The sequence below is a fragment of the Elgaria multicarinata genome, chromosome 4 (genome assembly GCF_023053635.1).
Source record: "Elgaria multicarinata webbii isolate HBS135686 ecotype San Diego chromosome 4, rElgMul1.1.pri, whole genome shotgun sequence".
Taxonomy (NCBI): Eukaryota; Metazoa; Chordata; class Lepidosauria; order Squamata; family Anguidae; genus Elgaria; species Elgaria multicarinata.
In genome coordinates this window covers 122347095-122364428 of record NC_086174.1, presented here as the reverse complement: position 1 = coordinate 122364428, position 17334 = coordinate 122347095, and the positions used below count along the sequence as shown (strand labels likewise).

At 41.7% G+C, this 17334-nt stretch overlaps 1 protein-coding gene across 1 annotated transcript in view; it reads left to right on the top strand.

The window, feature by feature from the left end:
• SH3YL1 (SH3 and SYLF domain containing 1) overlaps positions 1-8733 on the top strand; it is a 32868-nt gene extending 24135 nt beyond the window's left edge. The window contains exon 10 of the mRNA XM_063125818.1: positions 8216-8733. Within this exon, the coding sequence (XP_062981888.1) occupies positions 8216-8409 (194 nt within the window). The 3' untranslated portion in view covers positions 8410-8733. The remainder of the gene's footprint in view (positions 1-8215) is intronic.
• Positions 8734-17334: the final 8601 nt, after the last annotated feature.

Here is a 17334-nt window from a genome sequence, read left to right as displayed (position 1 = left end):
CAACCCTTCCAAACAAACCATACTTGTTCAGTCTTTTTCTAATTGTACTGTCATGAACTTTAACGTTTAACATGCTCACTGAGGCCTGTAGAGTCTGAGATGTAACTCTTGGGTTTTTTGCAATTTCTCTGAGCATTGCACGGTCTGACCTTGAGGTGATTTTGCTGGGACATCCTCTCCTGGGAAGATTGGCAACAGTCTTGAATGTTTTCCACTTTTGAATCATCTTTGTCACTGTAGAATGATGGACTTTAAATTGTTTGGAAATGGCCTTATAACCCTTCCCAGATTGATGGGCATCAGCAATTGCTTCTCTAAGATCATTGCTGATGTCTTTCCTCCTTGGCATTGTGTTAACACACACCTGAATGCTCCAGACCCGCAAACTGAAAAAACTTCGACTTTTATAGAGGTGGTCATACTTGCTGATGATCAATTAATCACGGGCATTTGATTAGCAGCACCAGTCTGCTACTTAGCATCTTAATTCCTATGGAAGCAGTAAGGGTGTACTTACTTTTTCACACATGGCTTCTCCATTTTGGCTTCATTTCTGTTAAATAAATCATGACACAGTGTAATATGTCATGTGTTGTTGTTCATCTGAGGTTGTATTTACCTAATTTTTAGACCTGCTAAGGAACAGATGATTGTTATTATGTCCTGATACGTAAAATCATACAATTCCAAGAGGGTGTACTTTCTTTTTCACACGACTGTAGGTGCCATTGAGCCTCTCAGTGTCTGGGGACAGTGTTGCACAGATAGGTTACCAATCTTGTAGACACCCACCTTGCCTCATTTGGCGGGGGCACCTGGCGGAGGGCCTCAGATTGTGACCTTAGTGTTGAGGTACGTAAATATTGAAGGAGATGCTCCTGCAAGTAACCTGGCCCCAAACTGTTTAGGGCATTAAAGGTTAAATCCAGCACTTTGAATTGGACCCGGAAATACCAACCCGTGTAGATGGCAAAGTATTGGCATAATATGATCCCATGCACCAGCAATGCAGCCACCCTATTTTAGATGAACTGAAGTTTCCAGACCATTTTCAAAGCTGCCCCATGTATTATGCATTGCAGTAATCCAAATTCATGGTTTAAAAGCATTTTTCTTTCTCTTTAAGCAATATAAATATATGTCAGTTAAACCATGTAAGTAAGAATTTGTGCACTGATGCTGGGTTTCAATATTTAATAATTTCTAGAGAAAAACCTTTAGCAGATTATACACTGTAAAAGTGGCAAGCCAGATCAGGGTGACTAATGGATATTTGTATCAGAAGATCCTTAAGCAGAAGGATAATGTGTGTGTGTGTGTGTGTGTGTCTGTTTATAAGTCATGGTGACGTATGCAATTTTAGTAAATAACAGTGAATCCTCTGCCTTTTTCCCCTTTAAAGGGGTTCATGTCAGCCTAGTCTATTTTTGTATCTCTCTGTTTCTATTATAGCTTATTTTCATCTAGAGTAAATATCTATCTAGTAGCTTCCCTCCCTCTGTTGTTACTAATATAAACTAACTTAATGCTGATCACAAAACAGGAAATCCCAGGAAATAATTTCTAAGACTATTTTTGTAATACGTCTGCCAGGATAATGTTATTTCTGCAATCATTTTAAATCGAGCGTCTTTTTTGGCTTGTACTGTCATGAAATGAACAAAAAAGTGTACCATGTGGAGTTCTGGTCATACTGGGGGGAAATACCTTGAAAATCCATGCTACTGCTGAGCCAGCTAATTACAAAAGCACATAGAGATTGAGGTCAGTGCATGCTAGGACTAGAAAATTGAGGTCTTTGTTTTATGTGTGTTTTGGGTCAATGCCATTTTGTTAAACCTATTGAGTAATAGGCAGGCACGAAGAACTTGTACCTTTTAGTATCCTTAACTTGGCAACTATGCAATTTTCATAGATGAAACAAATATTTAATGTACAATGGTGGATTCAGAAGTAATTAAAAGTACCATTAACACACACACACACACACCATAAGCCCCCTCCATCCAGCAGTCACTTGAAACTTGAGGCAAGGGATAAAGACATACAGAACTTAAAAGTTTATGAAGGCATAGAATATTGTGTATATAAGAATGCCAATTGCAGGACCAGTATGTATCAGTTGAGGTCATTGTGGATGTATGGATGGACTCAAAGACTTGGTGGGGAAGACCTTAAGCTGTAGCTAAGTACAATCTATGGGCCAATCTAGATCTAATGGGAGCTGCTTCATTACTTGCTATTCATATATCTGTTCATTTACAAACCAGGCAAGTGGGGGCTAATTTTAACACTGAAAGGGATGGTTGGGTGAGGGGAGCCAAACCCATAATCATACCTCCCCGCAGTCAAGTGCCTGAACTCTTTGCTCTTCCACTGCTCCAGCTTCAATACCAGAAATGGCGCATAGAAAGTTGTGTTATGCCAAATCAGACCACTGGTCCGTTTAGCTCGGGGCTGTGTACAACAGGGCTGCAGAACTAAAATGTGGTGGCCCACTTGTCCCCCACCAGGTCAGAGGATGTCAGTGGCTGTGGGCAACCCCCCCCCCCCGATGCCATTTTTGCCTTTCTCTATGCTGAGAGAGGCACCCATGGGGGGGTCTATGCTGTGCAAAGCCACTTGGCTGGCCCCCGAGTCCCAGCACTCAATGCAGTATTTCCACAGGCCAGATTAGGCCGTAGACTGCAGGCTCTGCAGCCCTGATCTTCACTGACTTACAGTGGCCCATATATAAACCAGGGATCTTTCCAGCCTTACCTGCCAGAGATTTAACCTGCAGCCATTTCAATGCAACTCTGAGCTACAGACTTTCCCCTGAACTGAGAGAAGTGCCTATGATAACAGGCTGCAGCAAGTTAAGGGCAATATCCAATGGTGTCATTCCGTAAATTAGCACTAACAGAGCTCCGCTGAATCTTTCCATTTCCCAAGTGGTTGTGCATTACACTTTCACAACTGCTTGCAGAAGCAGTTGTGCAAGCGTCACGTGTACAGGCTTTCCTAACCGTGCTTGTGCAACCGTAGTTTTAAGTGAATTCCCCTCTTGCACGTAATTTGGAACCTAGTTTCCACTAGCACAATGACACAGTTGGATACTGCCTACGATGGGGGAGAAATCAGTTCATCCATAAGCCTCCTGGTGTTGAAATTAACCTCCCGCCTTCCACTTTATATGCGAGTGGGATGTATATGTGATTGAACACGTGCTTATACAAATATGTCTATGTCACGTCTATGTCCAGCTATGCTACCATTAATCAGGTGTCTTGTATGATTCTGCAAATGCCATTCATAAGTAAGCTTGAAATCTGGGAGACATTAAGTCTACATTGTCCTGTTGTGAGCTGTTGTTGAACAAATACCTTCTGGGAGGTGATCTGAGCATTGTGCTGCCCCCATCCTCTATCAGGCAGAGGGTGATTAGAGATTATGACGGATCGGTTATGGCAGAAGCTATAAGTCTTTTCCAGTACAGACAGACAGTGAAAATAAAAAAAATGATACTTTTGTATATGAATTGGATTAATATCCATGGAGATGTCGGGGTCATTCTTGTTGGCCATTTACACTCTCATGGAACAGATGTTGGGAGAGATTTCAGGGAGAGAAATGTGGTCTTAGGGCTTTGTCAACATTATGGGTTTATCATAGGTCACTTCTGAGTTGAAGTGGGCTTAACCAACAGCTGTGTTGCCGAATCTGTATTGCAGCATGCAGTACTGAAAGTTTAGCAGTTGAACGTGGGAGCTACTGAACATCATTTGCCTGGGCAATGTTGCACTGCTTAAAAGAGAGGCAAATATTCCTGATCATCTGTTCAAAACAAATATATGGATGTAGAAAGTTTGTTGACTAGTTCATAAGGCAGATCAGACAATATCGACATGTCTCCTTTATAAAACAGCTGAGTCACAACTGATCATCCCCTACAGATGGAGGTGAGACTTCCAATGCATGCCCCCCACCTCCATGGGTTCCATCAGTGAAGCACAAAACTTGTAAATGTCACAAAAAGAAATAAGATTCACTTCAGCCGTAATACAGTACATAAAATAATTCATGTTATTTTATGTACTGTTTTCTTAATACAGTACATAAAATAATTCATTCAGCACCAAAGGTAGGTAAAATAATGGTGTTAATGAAGGTCACCTCAATGGTGGTTCTAGCTGAGAGTTGCCATTATAATACTCTGTCTTGAAGTTGGGCCATGTAAATGGGTTCCTTTTATTTCTCACCTTCTTTGCTGCATTGGGACAACCGTTGGTTGCCCTGGTGTTACACTTATAAAAAGCCTCTCTGGCAACTGAAGACTGATGTATTTTGATGTCCTCTCAGTCTTCCAAGCCCATTTTTACCTAGCAAACTCCCCCTCCACTTTCCAAACTAAGTACCTTTTCAGGGCTGTCTTCGGCTTTCCAGTCCGGGGAGAGAGCTCCTTTCCCGCACAGGGATGTTTTGTTTTCTGCTCAGTGCTCCCCTCCTGTTGCCTCGTTTTGACTTCCTCTTTCCTCTCTTTGGGCTTGATTCTCCACACCCTCACCAACCTCCTCCTTTCTCATCTGACTTGCTCCTTTTTACCTCTCTCTGTTGCCTTGTTTCTTTCCCTTGCCTTCCTAAATGGCCTTACCTGTGTTTCCAGAGCTGCCACCTTGCCAGATAATTCTTCCATCTCCTCTTTGACTTTGCGCTGCAGCTTGTTTAACTAGTTTCCTGGCCGTTCGACAGTCAGTATTGCTTGCTGTAAATGAGACCTCCGGGAGCCCCCACCAGCTGTTTGTCCTTCAGCCTGAAGAAGATGCTGTGAGCTATATGCTCATGGTGGTGACGGTGATAGCCTGGGTTTAATTCAGAGGTCCCTTTTCCAATTGGTTATTGGGAGTTTTGAATGTTCTGAACTGTGCAGTTGTACATGGGCTCTGCAACATTTTCCTATGAGTTATGTGCAGTCTTGCCCTAAGGCTTATTTCAGAGCTACATTAAAAAGAGTGACCAGTCAAGCAGATGTTGTTCCTTTGATGTAGAGGGAAAATGTGAGTCTTGAAAAATGGAGGTCCCCAATTGCACAAATGCCACTGCCAGCATCAGCATCAAGATTTTTATGCTGCTCAACTGGCAAATGCCCTTGGAGCAGTTTACAGTCATGGTCAGGTCTTGAGAAGCTGTATGATGTTGTGGGGCAGGGATAGTGCTACAGTCACTCATATACACAGAAGCCCCTCCATATAATTAATGTGTTAAGGGGCTAAAGTATAGACAAAGGCAAGTGCAAGAGCCAGTTTGGCGTAATGGTTTGGTTAGGACGAAGACCAGGGAGACCTTAGATCAAATCCTCATTCAGCTATGAAACTGCGTGGATGACCTTGGAACATCACCATCTCTTAGCCTAACTTACTTCACAGGGTGGTTGTGAGGATAAAAGGGTCAGCTTTTCGTGAGCTCCTTGGAAGGAAGGAAAGAAGGGTGATAAATGGAATGAATGAATGCCCAGTGAGAGGTGCTGCTATCGGAAAAAATGAAGCTGTGATTATCAGTATTTACCTTCATGGATGCAGAAAGTTTGTTGACTAGTCCATAAGGCAGATTAGACAGATCAGTGTGACTCACTACATTGGACTTGAATTTAGTTTCCTCTGAAATCAATGGGACTTTAGTGCAACTAGCTTAGTCCAGATCCAACTCGGTGATCTGTTTCCTCCAGAAGTACCCTAAGCTGCTCACAATAAAACAATATTTGCCAAATGCAACTCTTTCTAATGCCCACAGCTACTTTACATTACCAGCTGAACCAGCTGGAATTCCCTATTCTATAAAAATTAAGCTACAGGAGTCCTGATATTGAAAGCTTGGCCATCCCTGAGTTAGCACCTTGGCCAGTTTCCCAAGATACAGCTGGATGTGTTGAAGGCCATTTTTCAGCTGATATGAACTTTCTCAGTGGCAAACATCTTTCCCCATTCTAAAAGGATATAGTGTAACAAAAACAAGCCCCATAACTAAGATCATCATAACATGTTTGGCCTGCGAGTTTCGTATTAACAGATCAACAGGGCTTAATAGCATAGATATCATTTTGTTGAATGTAGCACTGTAGCACCATCTTGTGTAGATAGACTGAGTAATTTTTTTAGTTTATGTTTTTGAAATCCAAATAAAGATTCTTATAATGACTTACATAATTGTTGGCTACTAGTCTTGTATTGTACAATCTTATTTATTTGTTTACTTATTTACAACATTTATATACTGCTCAATTATCTAACACAGATTCCAGAGCAGTGAACATAGATATAAACAGTAAAAGAAAGAAGATTTAAAAAGCAAATTAAAATTATTCAATTTAAAAACAAAGGAGCTAGAAAAAACAGTGGCTAGTGCCTACCTGACCTCCAGGGGCACAGAGATCCACAGAGAAGGGGCCACTACAGAAAAGACTCTTCTCCTGGTGGATTCCACTCGGGCCATAGGTCCACATGGAACCACCAGGAGCATGCCCTCCAACAACCTCAGTGGTCAGGCAGGTTGGTAAGGGAGAAGGTGCTCTCTTAGGTATCTTAAAATATTCCACACACAAATAAATGATTCCCATTGATTTTTTAAAGATTCCTTATGTGTGCTGAGAGCACACTTTATGGATCTATGCCATTTGAAATCTGTGACACTTTAAAAACCATTAGTTTCCTGAATTTAAACAAGGGCCACACAGAACCAACTTCTGGAGCTTGTCTATACGGTTTGTTTACCTCGACCTTAGTGTGCATGTTCATGTTTCAGGACACATGACGCAACCGTCCATTCGCCTTAGCGCCGGGTTTTTAACACGATAATGCACATATTCGTAGTTGCGAATTACCGCAACTTTTGGATCACATCTGAGTTTGCATCGCGTTATGGTTGTGTCTTTGGGGGAGTTAAATCGCATTTTGACATGTGGGCGGAGCTTTCAGCGTAGGACAACGTGACTGGCCGATTTCCACCTATTGGCTGCCTCATTCCTTTGCGCCGTTTTTAGTTTGAATTCTCTGATTCTGCAGAGCTCTGCAGAGAGAACTTATTAAAACAAAGAGGGGGGAACGGGCATCCTCCTCTGATGCCTCATTCCACCCCCACCCCACCCCGCGCTCCCCGTTTGTCTGTTATATGAATCTCTGGAGCTCTGCATATAAAATTTATAGCTTCCATCATCTCTACTCCGTAGCATCTAATCATTGTATATGTGCATGTGCAGATTTATAACTGCACTATAAAAAAAAATTCAAGAAATAAATCGCTGTTGCTGCTGCTTTGTGACGCTCTTTACCTACATTCAAATCAACAAAAATTCAGGTTTATATTTAATTAGGAGCAATTCCGTTGTCATATAGACGGGGCCCCTGTTTGGCAGTGTCGTATATTTGCATGGAAGGTGCACAGTTCTGTTGCTAACCCACCTTCCAATTTTGCTGTTTTAATTTAGCTTTTACTTTCAATGTGATTTCCTCAACTTCGTTGTAAGTAATCAAGGTAAACTGCCTGTAAAGGCACAGATGAGTGACGTGGGTTAAATCATATCTGCTCACTTTGCAGGCTGTGAAAGCCTTGCAGCTTACTTAAATGTTGATTAAGATAATTTGGCTCAGTTGGTTTGATAGCTCAGATCTACAACCCTCCAAGACTTTACATTTCAACTTTAACTGTTGTTTGCAGAAACCCAAGTAGGAGCTATCCTAAAGGTACCACTCAGCAAAATCAGTTGTTTCTCTCTACTGTTCAGCCATTACAACATGGCAATATGAAGCAGTTTGATGATGTTGATATCCAGATGTTGCCAACTCTTGAGAATACAAGAATAGCACTGGCTTTAGACCTAAGATCCATCTCATTCAGCATTCTGTTCCCGATAGAATCAGCCCACAAGCATTGCATGGAGGAAACAGACCACTTCTCTCCTGAATCTCTTATTCAGATGGGCTACCAAACCAAACATTTAGGTGGTGTTTGATATCCTCTGAACTATTTCCCCCCTTCTTTTTCTCTCCCCCACCTCCCACTTCTTAGTTGCTTTTTGTTTTATACAATACATACTGTAATTCTGGAAACTCAACAGGATATCTGAGATACATACTTCTAACCAGCAAAATAAATTTTATTCAGACTCTTTTTGCTTTTTTTTTAGGCATGGTAAATTTCAGTACTAGCACATTCTTGAACTTGAAATTTTCTGTCTTCTTAGGGAACTCCAGGACCACTCCGACAATAGTGACTGCAATATATCCATTTGAAGGCCAACAGCCAGGTGACTTGACGTTCACCACTGGAGACAAGATCAAGGTCACGACAAAAACAGATTCACAGTTCGATTGGTGGGAAGGAAGCTTAATGGGCAAGACTGGCATTTTTCCAGCAAATTATGTTACCATGAACTAAAGCACATTAAATTGCCTTATCCTGTTGTCTTAATACCTTTTCATACATGTGGAAGAGATTATTTTAATATTTGGTTTGATCCAGTTGAACTTGGTCCAACAGGTCTCAAGAGAGCCTTGTTTCCTGTCCTTGTTTAGTGTGTTGGGACTCAAACTTCACTTCTGCCTTGTATTCAGACTTTCGGGCAGGTTACTTGTTCTTTGCCAGGCCTGCCATGGCAGCCATTTTGAGATACTGCCCTGGGAACCACCACAAATTGCCAAATGTACCCCTGGCCTTAAAAAGGTTGCCTTCCTCTGGATCAAACTTTATTTTTACAGGTTTTTTTTTTTAAAAAAACAAATTTAAAGTAATATATCCAAAATCATTATTTATAATTTCTCTATAGTTTAATAACTTAATGAGTAAAATCACAAAACTAATCTGAATGAGCTGCATGCCAGACATTAAACTTAATATGTACTGTATTTTGTATATAACATTTTCCATTAATGATGCATAATAAAGTCTTAAATTATTTCTTGCCAATTGGATTTCTTCTACATTCCTTTCAAGCAGATGGATGTTTACATATTGTATCTCATGATCAAGCCTACAAATAACGCTCCATTTTATTTTATTTTAGTTTTAATGGTATCTGACCTGCTCCAGGGAGGTCATGGTGAGCAATAATTGACCAGATTTATTTTATCCTATATTGTGACCTGGCCCTCAGTGGCTTCTTAGACTCTGATACTGATCCACGTACAGTTGCCTTTCCAGTGAGTTTTCACTAGGAGCTCTCAGTGGTCCTCCGAAGATCTTAAGCCCAATCGATTAGCTGTTTCCCATTATTTATGCTCCTCTCCTTCATTCTTTGTAGCTATTTCCCATTATTTATACACTTAACCTTCATTCTTTGTACAATCTACTTCAGGTTTTAGGCGAAGATGTGATGGTTACAAGCCTGTGGGCAGTATCTAATTCAACACTCCTTCTAACTTAAATTATGTTGTACTAATATAAGTAACCTCCAGTGCAACTTCAATAACATTCGCTGGTCCAACTGATTTCCTCAAACGCTATTGATGTTGCGCTAGTGGTTGCTAAGATTAGCTGGTGTCAGAGTGGATACTCCCCAAAGATTCCAGTTTGAAGGAGCTGGTTCCTTGTTCTCTAGAAATTTGTTGCTCCTCTAGATACTAAAATGGAAATCCGTGAATAAAGAAAACAGTCCTATTGCGTTTCTTCTCTTATTGTACTGTCCAAAAATAACCCTACCCGCAACTAGAAAAATCTTTGAAGGAAACTATGGCCTTTGCTATGCCACCTTCAAAAGAGTCCAAACTAAACTGGTCCTATTTTAGACCCCTGAAATTAATGGGGCTTAAGTTAGTCATAATTCATGTTAAGGGCCATTGATTGCAAGTGGTCTAGAGCATGACTAACCTAGTCTGGATTCAAATAACACAATTACTGAATTTAAGATCTTTTCTATACGTAGAGCTGATCACCCTTGATAGTTGAGTAAAGCTAACTCATTTGAATGTCTTGTTTATTCCCCAAATTCTGTCCAATGTTGTCCTTTTTTGTCTCTGGTATTTGTGATATACCTACTTATCAGTTTGTGAATCAGAAGCAGCTGTTAATCTTCTTTTTTACTTTTACTAAGAAATTCTCAGAGGAGCATGTTGGGAATTGTATATTCCTTTTAAAGTGCATGTTCAGTGCTAGAGTTCAGGTTAACTGAAAGATTGTATTCTCCCTTACAAGCCTGCCCATGCTTTAAGATCTTCTGGGGAAGCCCTTCTCTCAGTCCCACCACCATCACAAGCGCACCTGGTGGGGACATGGGAGAGGGCCTTTTCGGTGGCTGCCCCAGTACTCTGGAACTCTCTTCCCAGGGAAGCTAGACTGGCTCCCTCCTTGATGGCCTTTTGGAGGCAGGCAAAAACGTTTTTGTTCCGGCAGGCCTTGGGGAATAATCTGGACCGCCATCTATGCCAAGGACTTTTAAAATGTTCATTTTTAATGTTTTTAATATTGGAACATATTTAATATACTTTTAACTTTTATATATTTGTGTTCATAGGTTTTAAATGTATATGTTTTGAATTTTGTAATGCCGCCTTGAGGCCCAGCATTGGGCAAAAGGTGGGATAGAAATAAATATATCCCCAGTATTCAAGGCAGTAAGCCTGTGTGCACTAGTTGCTGGGGAACATGGGTGGGAGGGTGCTGTTGCACCATGTCCTGCTTTGTTGGTCCCTGGCTGATGGCTGGTTGGCCACTCTGTGAACAGAGTGTTGGACTGGATGGACCCTTGGTCTGATCCGGCAGGGCTCTTCTTATGTTCTTAATAATAATGTTCAAACTAGGACAGGAGGATGTGAATTCAGGTGTGTGTGGCCCAGACACTTCCCAAGTTGATAAACTATGGTTTACGAAGCCTGGGATGATTGTCCAAACTGGGCCTTGGGGTGCTGTTTGCTGTGTTTTCACATGTTAATCCTTATCCTTGCTGATCTTGGGTGTTTTAGACTCTATGGCTTTAGCTAGACCTAAGGATTATCCCAGGCAAATGGCGGGGTCATTCCTGCCTGCTCCTGGGATCCCCTGTGTGTCATTTGGATGCGCAGGGATGATCCCGGGACAATCCCGGGATATAGGCCTGGTCTAGCCATGGCCTAAATCTGCTCTCCCTCCAAGTAGGTTAATGAGTTGCTTTTCAGGTGTGCCCCTCTCCTCTTTCAAGAGAGCTGGTTTTAGTTGCTGAGAATTGTTGCATTAGCATTTGCTACTACAGGGATATAAAAATCCGCTTATCTGGAAATAAGTTTATTCCCTTTAAGGGTTGGTTAATTTAAATTCCTGGGCTCCCCCCCCCCCTTTTACAGTTCTTAACAACGCTAAGGAATATGTTTTAAAGAGCAGTGACAGATGCGACGAATATGCTGCGTAGATTACAATTACTATTTTCTCCTAGCAAGGGCTTGGCGGTGCGCGGGGACCACTAAACAGGAAGGGCATTTAAGACGCTGCAGTCATTTTAGGGAATATTAGAGTGCTTGAGTAGGGAAAGCCTCATTCTCGTGGCCTTGTGTGTGACTACAAGGGATGATCGTAAGAACCTTAAAGCTTCCCTGTCAGGTTCCCTGCAAGAAAGGCCCAGATAATTTAGACTTTATACTGTTAGTTTTATACTGTTAGTTTTATACTTATACAGACTTTATACTGTTAGTTTTACCCTACCCTGTGCCTGCTTACCCTACCCTGTGCCTGTTTGCATTCTCTTCCCCTCCTTATTGTTTTACTATGATTTTATTAGATTGTAAGCCTATGCGGCAGAGTCTTGCTATTTACTGTTTTACTCTGTACAGCACCATGTACATTGATGGTGCTATATAAATAAATAAATAATAATAATAATAATAATAATAATAATGTTCAGAATCAGCCTGTCAATTTACCATTTATTTTTTCTGTGTTTCTTTTAACCTATATTAGCAATCAAAATAGAATGTTTTTGTTGGGAAAGGATTTTTCAGATGTTGTGATAATCTGGGGACTGGTTGTCCAGTCCTATCTATCACCATGCAGCATAATTTCACATTGCACTTAGCTTGTATGTATCTGTTGGAGCAAACTGGGCATTTTTTCCCCTGCCTTTCATACAAATGTGATGAAAAGAAGAGCAAGGCCCTGGAAGTGTGTGCCATGATGTTGGAATGCAGAATATTGACGTCCGTGCAATTTTCTGGAAATTTCTTGGATTTCTAGACAATGTACACTGTTTGACTTGTTGAAACTATTTACAATAATAGGAAATTGAGCTTTTTAAAGTGTGTGTATGTTGTAGGGGGCGGAGGGAATGACATAATTTTTCTGTTGCCAGTTGTACTTGTGGCATCGGCATCATGGTCCTGGCTAATGGCTGAAGTTGACCATTTTTGATTTGCATGTTTGATTAGCAAATCCCTCATCCAGAACTATGTCAGAACACATTCTAGTCAAGGGCTGATGCTGTTTGGTTCAGGATAATTTTCATTTAAAATCCCAGCTGCATGTTCTATGTCAGTATTCATTTTTTTATATTGCAACTAAAAAAAAAAATGTCTCACATTACATATAGGCCTGGTGCTTTTTTAAAAAAATCATCCTTTTTGTATTAATGTGACTAATTTGTTTTCTTCATACTTGATTTTTAAAACTAACCTCCAAATTGAGGTACAAGCCCAAGCCATCATTCTGACTTTAATTGGTTGCTTGTCAGCCATCAGATTCTGACAAAGCTCAACAGTGCTGCGGGTCACTTGACTGTCATGGGTCGCTTACTTTGTATATGGGTTTTAATTAACTTCCAACTGCTGGGCCAGTAAATACCCATGTATTACAACTGGAAGAGTTTCCCTGGGGCTATATACAGATCCATTGACCGTAGGGGACTTTTGAAGTCTTTCTTTTGGCTTCTTTAGACTAACATCAAAAAAATGTTGATATTAGTGTTCTACATGCAATCAGAAGCAATGAATGACACCTCTGCTCATTTGAGTAGTAACACAATCTTTCTCATCAGCTATGCCATGTAACTTACTCCTTGTCAGTCTGGCTGTGGGTATTTAAATTTCTCCCAATCTGTACACTTCATCCTTTCCATCACATTTTAATTCTATAACCCAATTTTGGTTTCTTAGCCTTTTGTGTTCCTGAGTTAATTGTTGGTCTTTTATTTAACTGCGATCCTTTTAGTTTTCAAGTTAAGTCACTATTTTGTCACTATTTGTAGCTCAACCTGGCTACGGATTTGACTTTGTACCCCTCTAATATAAGACTTGTAAAATAATTCCTCATTTCAAAGCTATGTCACGCTAAATAATGCTAACGTCCATTCAGTGGAGACTGGTGGCTCCAATGTCAGTGGCGTAGTGAATTTAGAGTTCTCATTGGTTCTGAGTTGAAACCTGTACCGGATTCACCGCCCCACTGACATCAGAGCCACCACTGCTTCCTTTCATATGCATGTTCAAAAAGGACTGAACAGCATATTATTCTATAATTCTCCTACTCTTGAAACAAAATAATACAGTTTCCGTCTCCTTCATTTTTAAACTTGTTTCCCCTTTCTCCCTCTTAAAGTTAAGCCTAGCTTTCCCCAATCTGATGCCCTCCATATGATATGCTAGCAAACTGCCCTGGCTTTACACAGGTTGAACTAGGCCTTAGGTTGATACAGTGAAGCTTCAAGCTGAGCTATACAGCTATCAGAATTACACACATTGTGCCTGCCCCCACTCAGTTAAGCTCCGCCCACTGGTACCCCTAGGCACAGCCCCTGTCATGCTGCACCACTAGAGTCCCCTTAAAGAGGGGTCTGTCCACTCCATTCCCCCGAGGGGGGGGCGCTCTATACCCGGAGGCAGTGGGCAGGCATATAACTCTGTCTCTTTAATCTCTCCTGGCTTCAAACCGTACGGATTGCAAAACTGTGTGCCATTAAGGAAGCCTGCCCCTAGTGGCTGAAGATGCTACTGCAGGCTGCAACCACATGGCCACATACAAATTAATTGAAATCAATGTGTTTTAAAAGCAAAATACATGTATGGTTGCATGCAATTTTGCCTAATGTACACTTCTTTTGCCAGCAATTTTCCTAGTATAATGCATTTTTAAACATTCCCCTAACATGCATATTTTTGTATGCCTTTTTTGATGAAAGAACGTCCTTGCAAAATGTGGAAAAGCACAAATTTAGAAAGATAACTGAGTGTCAGTTCAAAGGTGTGAAATTAGGAAAGTTTACACTAAAATGTGAACTAAACGAATATCTCTTCATCCTTAGCTGTTAAGCATTTATCACAACCGAGCTTTCCTATGACACAGGCATCCAGAACATTTGTACTTGAAAGTGAGTGCATTCCTTTCCCATCGGAGGATTCTTTTGAACAAGTTCTATGAATAAATGGCAAAGTGCTCCAATCCAAAATGCCTTGTCTGTGATCTTCAGAAGGTGCGGCTGTTCTGAAAATGACATTTAGGAGAGCAGAACTGGCGTGTATTTTTTAAGGAGGTGACTCTTCCTTTGTCCCACCTGCATGCATTTTTAGAGCAATGGTTATCTGCGGCAGATTTGTCAGAGAGGGCCTTCATTCACCCTTGGCCCTCTGTAACTCTGCTACATCAGTCTTTCTGCATCAGCTGCCTGGGCTGCTTGTGCATTTCTTTCAAAAGAAATTATTTTAAGGGGAGAATCATTGGGAATATCAGTGAGCTACTTGGAGGTCAATGGAGTGCCTTTCTGTGAGCTCTGCTCACTTGTTCCATTCTGGGACTGCTACTTTCTGACTGCTGTCAGAAGTGCCAGCTGTCACTCCTGCTAGTGCAAGGACGGCTTTGGATACTGCTCAATGGATTTAAAACAGCCTTTCCCAACCTGGTGACCTTGAGATGTGTTGGACTGCAACTCCCATAATTCCCAGTTAGCATGCCTTAGTCTGAATGGATGCAGACAAGCTGGAGGGGGTTCAGAGAAGGGCAACAAGGATGATCAAGGGTCTGGAAACAAAGCCCTAGGAGGAGAGACTGAAAGAACTGAGCATGCTTAGCTTTGAGAAGGGAAGACATGATAGGCCTCTTCAAGTACTTAAAAGGTTGTCACAGAGAGGAGGGTCAGGATGTCTTCTTGATCAGGAAGCTGCCTGGACATCAGGAAAAACTTCTTGACTGTTAGAGCAGTACGACAATGGAACCAGCAACCTAGGGAGGTTGTGGGCTCTCCCACACCAGAGGCATTCAAGAGGCAGCTGGACAACCATCTGTCAGGGATGCTTTAAGGTAGATTCCTGCATTGAGCAGGGGGTTGGACTTGATGGCCTTATAGGCCCAACCTACCGGCCATCTCTTCTCTAGTGTATGAACTTAATGCACACACTGATGGGAACTTCCTATGTCCCTGGTTTGGTACTGCCATGCAGAGAATACACTGGGGAAAGCGATATCCCATGTTTATAATAGAAGATTTCTTTGTTTTTGTCCCACCTTCTAGGACCTAGACCTTACAAGCCTGTTTAGAAAAACAGAAGTTAAACAATAACAGCAGAATAACACTATTATACAATCTAAAACAGCATCGGCTAAAACAAGCAATCTAGCATAATACCAGGAGAAAAAATAGCTATGGATGCTGCTGCACTGTTCGTATTGGCCCTAGGCTGAACACTGTTTGAATTCATGTAGGCACAAGATCCCCCGCTTCCTCTTTCTGCCGAAAAACTGAAAAAGTCTAAACAGTATACCTGATCCCTGAAATAAGCACCAAGCAGTGCCCCTTACATTAATTCAAGTGTAAACTACTTTTTAAAAAATCTTAAAAGCACCAGCAGTCTCTCACGGACTACTCCACCAGCATTCCCGCCCCCACCCCTTATGCAAAAAAAAAAAAAAACCCACCCCAAAAAGGATTCCATTAATGGGTGCTCGGCCTCTGAATGAACAAAATGTTTAATGTGAGCCTCAAGAGTGTGATATGAATAGCTCTTGCTTGAGAGTGTGACATATACACTTTATTGATTGCACTCCTGGCCTATTGCGGTCCGTGAAATACAGCATTCAAGTAGCATGTGCAGGCAAGCCAGACGCAAAACTGAAAGACTATCTAAACAGAGTTGACTTTGAAAGTAAATAATCCAGCGGGTGGTCCTCGGAATTGTCAGCAGTCATTACTTCCTGCAACATAAACAGGGCTGTCAAACATGATTTTTGTCATGATGTGAAAAATCTCATTCTTCACCCAAGAACTCTAGGCTGTTTCTTCTCAGGCCAAAGAGATGCTATCATTAAGAACAGACGAAAGTCGCATTCCCACTTTACTGCAACATTCTTTCAGTAAAAGCTGGTTCCCTGAAGAGAATAACACCAGCGAGGCCAAGCTTTGACTACAAACGGCCATGAAATGAGCTGAGAATCGATGCAGGCTATGAGCTAGTGATTTTAATGAAGGAAATAACATATTTTCATCATATATGTAAATCTGGTGTCAATGCCTTGGATTCTAAAGGCCATGGACAATGTTCTGCACATGCACAGAGACTTTAGATTTGGAGGCAGCTTGTCATGTCCCTCTCGTACCACTCCTGAACATTACACAGCAACCACCAGCTCCAGCACCCTGACAACTGCCTGATGATGGTTCTTGTAATCCTCAAGGTCTGGACAGGGTTTCTTTTAGAGTGAGTTTCCCAAGGACCACTCACTCTGCCAACAAGGTATTTATAGCCTCCTTGATGGATAGGCACCCTCTCAGAGGTCACGGGCCTGGAAGGGGCAAAAGGCTGAGCAAAGAACAGTCGCCTGTGCCTTGTCCACAACCTCAGGCTCCAACAACTCAAAATGCATACAACGCAACAGAATTGGACAATGTCCCTGATGCATCCAGAGCTTGAGCAGAACTACGCTGAGGTGAATGCGAGCAGCGTTATCCTTGAGCTACTTTGCAAATGACTCAGAAGGGTTCCCTTACATCAGGACATGGGCAACTTGCTCCCCCTCCCACCCATGTCTTGGCCTTTAACTCCCCAAGCCTTCACCATTGACTATGCTGATGGGAGTTGTAGGCCAGGACAAGTCGGCCACCCCTGCCTTACATTAATTGTGGGTATCAAGTCGGAGGAGACTGTGAACCACTTGGAAAAGCTACACTATAGCCGCAGAAGAGATTCACTGTCTGTCTAGAAAATTGGCTTTGAACTATGCATGGTCCGATTCACAATGAGGTTTCCCAACTGCTTCATTGCCCCTAATGCAGATGGGAAATGTAGGAACTGAGCAATCTAATCCATAAAAGAGGACAGTTGAGTGATTATGTCAACCTCTCAAATCCTCTACCCAACCCAAAGAGTTTGACAGATCATGTCAACAGAAAACACCACAAGGGTTCTCTGAAATCCCAAA